The sequence below is a fragment of the Seriola lalandi genome, unplaced genomic scaffold (genome assembly GCF_002814215.2).
Source record: "Seriola lalandi dorsalis isolate HSWRI2012SDOR001 ecotype SW California unplaced genomic scaffold, Sedor1 jcf7180002054590, whole genome shotgun sequence".
Taxonomy (NCBI): domain Eukaryota; kingdom Metazoa; phylum Chordata; class Actinopteri; order Carangiformes; family Carangidae; genus Seriola; species Seriola lalandi.
Window position 1 is genome coordinate 77,578 of NW_019525143.1, and position 6,575 is coordinate 84,152.

At 44.4% G+C, this 6,575-nt stretch overlaps 1 protein-coding gene across 1 annotated transcript in view; it reads left to right on the top strand.

Moving 5' to 3' along the window:
- hapln1b (hyaluronan and proteoglycan link protein 1b) overlaps positions 1 to 6,346 on the top strand; it is a 19,592-nt gene extending 13,246 nt beyond the window's left edge. Inside the window, exons 2-6 of the mRNA XM_023419046.2 lie at positions 1,514 to 1,648; positions 3,433 to 3,596; positions 4,159 to 4,357; positions 4,751 to 5,053; positions 5,767 to 6,346. Coding sequence (XP_023274814.1) covers positions 1,543 to 1,648; positions 3,433 to 3,596; positions 4,159 to 4,357; positions 4,751 to 5,053; positions 5,767 to 6,056 — 1,062 coding nt within the window. The 5' untranslated portion in view covers positions 1,514 to 1,542 and the 3' untranslated portion in view covers positions 6,057 to 6,346. The remainder of the gene's footprint in view (positions 1 to 1,513; positions 1,649 to 3,432; positions 3,597 to 4,158; positions 4,358 to 4,750; positions 5,054 to 5,766) is intronic.
- Positions 6,347 to 6,575: the final 229 nt, after the last annotated feature.

Consider the following 6,575-nt stretch of genomic DNA (forward strand, 5'->3'; position numbering starts at 1 on the left):
CACACACACCCCCATCCTCGTCCTCGTCCCTGCGTAATGACTATTTTCAGGCAGGGAGGGGTAATAGGCTAAGTGATGTGTGTGTAACTGGCACAGTGTGTGTGTGTGTGTGTGTGTGTGTGTGTGTGTGTGTGTGTGTGTGCTGCAGAGTTAATACTGCTGACTGCAGGAGCTCCACCTGGCAGAGGGGGCCGGCGCATCAGCAATTCGGGATGGAGTGAATGAAGATAAGCATTGGACGAGGGGGGGGTCAATCCAAATAACTACTTCTCACACACACACACACACACACACACACACACACACACACACACACACACACACACACACACAAACACACACGCCTCAAAAGAAACACACATACACTCTATGGAAGCCCAGAGTTGACAATATTAAAATCAATCTCAATCTCTTAATGAAACGCTGCCTCCAAATCAGACGTTTACACGTCACGTACCAAAAAAACAGTTTTAAAAATGAAGCTTTTATCTCTGGTGGCGCTCAGCTCCTGTTGTCTGTGTTATATGTGACGGACTCTCTCGTCACAGAGAAAATGTATCTCAAGACACTTCCTTGTTAAATAAAGGTTAAAAGATTTTTAAATTATTTTGTGTGACAATGAAAATGTGTCAGAATTTTACTGTTTAATTTACCACTAATTACTTTTGTTTAGATGTTTGTTTTGGACGTGTGTGAGTTCACTTTGTGTTCGCTTTAGTTTTTATCTCTTTAACTCTGGGAGAAATATTTTATTGCTCCTTTGTTTAGTTTCTCATGCACATGCAAAAACATATCTGAAGCCAAAAGCATGAAAGATCAAGTTTGATCATCGAGTTTTAATCTGAATTCTGTGAAAGATCATTCGCACGCAAACAGAAAATTAAAATTTCAATTTGATTAAACAATTGAATTAAATTATTTGCAGCCCTGAGCCTCCATACGACACGTCCCTAAAGTAGAAATAAGATGGTGAATCCCGTTCTGTTTGGGATGATCGTGTAGAGGATGGGCTGCAGTGTGTGTGTGTGTGTGTGTGTGTGTGAATGAAGCCTGACGTGTGTGTGTGTGTGTGTATGTGTGTGTGTGGGTGGTGGTGGTGGTGGTGGTGGGGGGTGACGCTGCATTGTGGCACAGTCTCCCTCTGAAGTTGTGGGCTGTCTGTCATCGGGACATGCTGCTTCCTCTCTCTGGTGGATGACAGAATATTTACTACTGCACAGTACGTACAGAACACACTCCTGCTGAGTGTGTGTGTGTGTGTGTGTGTGTGTGTGTGTTGTGCTCATGTGTGTAGCTTCTCATGGGGCGTCCGCTTTGTGCATCAAGGACAATTGTACGTGAAGAGTGTTGGCCAAGTTTGTGTTGATGTGAGGTGTGTGTTTGTGGCTCAGTGCTCAGGCTGGTCCGAGCCGTCGGGGGAGAAGCAGCACTGCAGATAGAAACACTGTTCTGAACCGAACTACTGTACGTACTCTGCTGTAACCCCCCCCACCCTCTCTGTGTGTCTCTGCAGTGATCAGACCCCCGGTCCGGTGAGTGAAGATGATTCCCGTGCTGATCTGTGTTTTGATTTCACTGAGCGTGGCCACCAACGACCTGGACTCTCTGTACCCGGAGCTGGAGCTCTCCAGAACCATCTATGTCACAGGTGAGCGGCTCTTCGCGGCGTCTCTGTGGGACTGTGGGATTGGGACAATGTCAGAATCAACAGAGACGTCCTCCGGCGTCTCGCTCCTGTGTTTCGTTGCTGACACTCACTCCGCAGTGTCATTTGTTTCCTGGGTTTATCAGTGAGCTGTGCTGCTGCTGCTGGGTGATAAGGCTGCTCTGTGGGGGATTATTAGCTCCGTCTGATACAGTTATCTGTCTCATTATCACCTGCACATGAAAACTACGTAAGAGGAACACTTTACATTTGTTGTCTCATGTGCACTGAACATTCAGGATAATTGAACAGGTATAAAACTACAGAGGATCGTGTTGTGTAGGTGTTTTACACTGAACGCTGAATATGTTTCATCGCACTGAGATTCATCATCAAACGATGATCACTCTGTTTTGTTTTCTATTGTTTTTCCTGGGATCCGATAAAAACATAAAAACAGGAATTCAACTCATTATTTTGAAAAAAATACATAAAGGACACGTATCACAACATAAAGAAAAACTAAGAAACTGAACTAACTAATGAATTACAAACAAATAACATAATATTTAAAATTTAATGAACAGCTAACTAAAGAAAAACTACTGAAAGATTAACGATACCAACATTAAACAACCACGAACTAACTAAAAAACAACTAGCTGAAAACTAAGCTAATGAACAAGTAAATAAAAAATAACTAGCTAGCTAACGAGCTAATGACCAACTAAAATACAATTAGCTACTAAAACAAACAAATAAATAAAAAATCTAATTAATAACTGATTTAACATTAAATTATAGCAAACTAAATAAAAAAACAACTATCTGAAAATAAGGCTAATGACCAACTAAAACCCATCTGACTAACCTATTAACCTATTAACTAAAAGACAAACTAGTTAGCTGACTAACTAGCTGGCGGACATCAGATCAACGATCATCATCAGTGATGATGATGATGATGATGATGATGAAAAGAAACACAATCTCTGACCACCCACACAACACAGGATCGATGTGTTATTGGCAGTTTGACCTGACAGACTGTCTCACACCTGCTGAAGCAGCAGACAGAGAGAGTGAGACAGAGAGAGAGACAGAGAGAGAGACAGAGAGAGTGAGACAGAGAGAGAGACAGAGATACACAGAGAGACAGAGAGTGAGACAGAGAGACAGAGAGAGAGACAGAGAGACAGAGAGACAGTGAGACAGAGACAGAGAGAGAGACACACACCCAGAGAGACAGAGAGTGAGACAGAGAGAGTGAGACAGAGACAGAGAGACAGTGAGACCCTGTGGTGCTGAAACAGAGGAAGCAGCTGATCTGAGCTGGAGAATCACTGATGTAAACTGTGACTGCAGGTTCATTGTTAAACCCACAGCTGTTTATCAGCGGGTCGTGGGGTCGTCAGGCAGCAGGTCGTTACTTAACTGCTCGTGGAGATTACGTTCATTGATTAGTTTCACCTTGAGCAGCTCTGATCCATGATCCCAGAGACGACGGTGCTGAAAACCACCAGATGTTAAAGGAATAGTAAATAGATTCTGTCAGAATGAGGGACAGTTATGTGCTGATTAATGATTGGTATTTATTATTTTTGACCACCTTTATGCTAACCATGCTAACATGCTAACCAGGTAAGGAAGCAAATAACGAGTATTTCCCACATTCTGAACTATTCCCCTCAAACGTTCGTACTCTGGAACCAAGTTCTGAATTTCCTCTCAGAACTCAGACGGAGTGACGGTACGTTGGATTTCTAACTTGATCCTCTGTGTTGTAGAAAATGGCCCTCGCCTCTCGGTGGTGTCGGAACAATCGAAGGTTGTGTCGCGGCGAGGAGGAAACGCCACGTTACCGTGCAAGATCCAGAGGGACCAATCACTGGCGCCCAACCGCAAGATGAGGATCAAATGGACCAAGCTGACCTCAGACTACCTGAAAGAGGTTCCTATCTATTCACCTTAATTAATTATAGATCGTTATCTGTGTCGTTAAATGTTTTCCAAACGTCAATATGTGAGTAAATTAAAAGACCACACTGGTTTTCATCATGTGGATCGTTCTGCAGTGAAGGAGCAGTGTTTTGATAACTGGGTCTTCAGTGTGTTTCCTGTTAGAAAGCTTGTTCCTGCTGACCGGGCTTTAATGTGCAGGACAAGCAAGGCGAGCACTTTCTCGCTTCTCCACTGATTGATAGTTGGTAAATTTAAAAATAGCAAAACCAACAATTAGGTCCCCGTGGGAACAATGTTCCTTATTCCTACCAGGAAATGTAACACCAACAAACCAGCCTCCGCAGATTTACACTGAACACTGGGTTTACCGCCCCGGGACTCTCAAACAACCGACACCTTATCACAACTGACAACTACAACAACTTTTGCCATTTTCTGGGGGTTATGTTCTAGACTGTTTCTACAATCTTTAAATCAGATGCGGGTCGTGTGAAAATATAATTTATTAGCATGTTTGCATCATGAACTCACCGCTCTCCATCTTGCTCTAGGTGGATGTTTTCGTCGCCATGGATTACCACAAGAGGAGCTACGGCAGTTTCCACGGACGTGTCCACCTGCAAGGCTCCGCTCCCATGGACGCCTCTCTGGTCATCACAGAAATCACCCTGGAGGATTATGGGAAATATAAATGTGAAGTTATTGATGGGCTGGAAGACGGAACGACGGTGGTGTCTCTTGACCTTGAAGGTAAAATATTTGGGTGAACGACGACCGGAAAGAATGAGGATGTGGCCTAAAAATAAAATGTTGTTGTAATGTTCGGGCTGCAGTCGGACTAAATTTAGCTCCGTGAGCAGAGACTGCTTGGGGGAAAGTCAGGAGCGAGAGTGTTCTGTAAGCATAGTGTTCATCATTGTCAGAGCAGCTTCATTATGCTTGAGAGTGGCCAGAGACGTCAGCCATTACTGCCTGAAGCCAAACACGCCGGCACCAGACTGACAGGGCAACAGCTGTGATTACACCACGAGACGCCATTAGGTTAGATCACAGTGTCGACCCCAGGTTTGTCTTCTAACTGCAGGTCGTCTATCACATCGCGTTCTCTTCTTTATTCTTCTTTTCTCCCGCCTCTCCATGTAGGTATTGTTTTCCCGTACTTCCCCCGCCTCGGCCGCTACAACCTCAATTTCTACGACGCCGAGCGGGCCTGTCGCGACCAGGATTCCATCGTGGCGTCCTTCGACCAGCTGTACGACGCGTGGCGAGGAGGCATGGACTGGTGCAACGCTGGCTGGCTGAACGACGGCTCGGTGCAGTATCCCATCACCACCCCGAGAGAACCCTGCGGAGGCAAGAACACGGTGCCGGGCATTCGCAACTACGGCCTGAGAGACAAGGACAAGAACCACTACGACGTCTTCTGCTTCACCTCCCACTACAAAGGTGGAGGACAAGATTATTACTATAAGTCAAAGCAATCAACCATCATCGCAATTTCACTAGAATTTCATGAACTGCTGTCGCTCTGAAACACAAGGAAAACATTATTTTACCATTTTACACTTTTATTTTGAAAGACAAAGCTGTCAATAGTGTTGAGAAATTCATGCTTCACAGAGGATAAATCCTAACGTTGTCACCATCAATATCAAGAATAATCTAGTGAGCAGGTTTAATTAAATTTATTGAGCTTGTTCATGCTTCCAAGAGGGTAAACCCTGTTAATTTTAGATACTTCCTGAGTTTTTACCCACAGCCCCACTTTCAATTCTAATGTCTGTTGACCAGTTTTAGCCCTTTACCTTCGCTGGGGCACCATCGTCAAATCAAGATTTACACTTTATCACAAAAAACAAAAAGAAAGAAAAAAAAAAGAAGCAAAATCTAATGGGAACAATTCCATAAACTTTACTGAGCACATTGACGCTCCCCAGAGGATGAACCATTTCCATTTGGACATTCCCGTTTACAACAATGTAAATCTCATCTCTGTTATGAGTGAATACGACAGTGTCGTCTGCATACAGGAGGATTTCTACAGTGTCAAATAGATGGAGATCATTGATGTTCTAATGAATTATTATATAACTACTGATTAACTCTGGCTATGTGGCTTGTGTTCATGATCTTATCTTCCTCTTTTTCTGTTCTTCCAGGTCGGTTCTACTACCTGATCCACCCCTCTAAGTTGACCTATGACGAGGCAGTCGGGGCGTGTCAAAAAGATGGTGCTCAGATCGCCAAGGTCGGCCAGATGTATGCCGCCTGGAAGCTGCTGGGCTATGACCGCTGCGACGCCGGCTGGTTGGCCGACGGCAGTGTCCGTTATCCCATCTCCCGCCCCCGCCGGCGCTGCAGTCCCACAGAAGCAGCCGTGAGATTCAGCGGCTTCCCCGACAAAAAGCACAAGCTGTACGGAGTGTACTGCTTCAAGGGCAACAACTGAAATGTGCAGACACACATACAAACAACCTGCAAACACACACACGTACACACATAAGCAGGCACACACACACACACACACACACACACACACACACACACACTAGTGGAGTGAAAAAGAGACAGATTTTTGGAGGTATGAACAAACACATTCAAACTGTGATGCTTAATTTCATGGAAACCTTAAGACGGAGTCATGTTGTTGCTTTGTAATCTGGGACCTGATACTCTATAAGGGATAGTTTACACATATTTAAGGTTCATATTATTTAATCAATGCCTTTGAGAGGGGTGGGTGGGTTGTTGGGGGGGGGGGGTAAAGGGTTGGAGGGTGTCACAGCTACAACCATACTGTCATTCAAGAATGGACTAGCATGTCATGTTATAAGGAGCAACATGTTCGGACTGAGATGATCAGTTTAACCACAAAAAATGTCTCATGGTTGGACTGATACTTTGGGCACTTATCTTGCTTTGTTCAAGACCAGGAACAACGACAAAGCCATGAAACAGCTGAAAACAG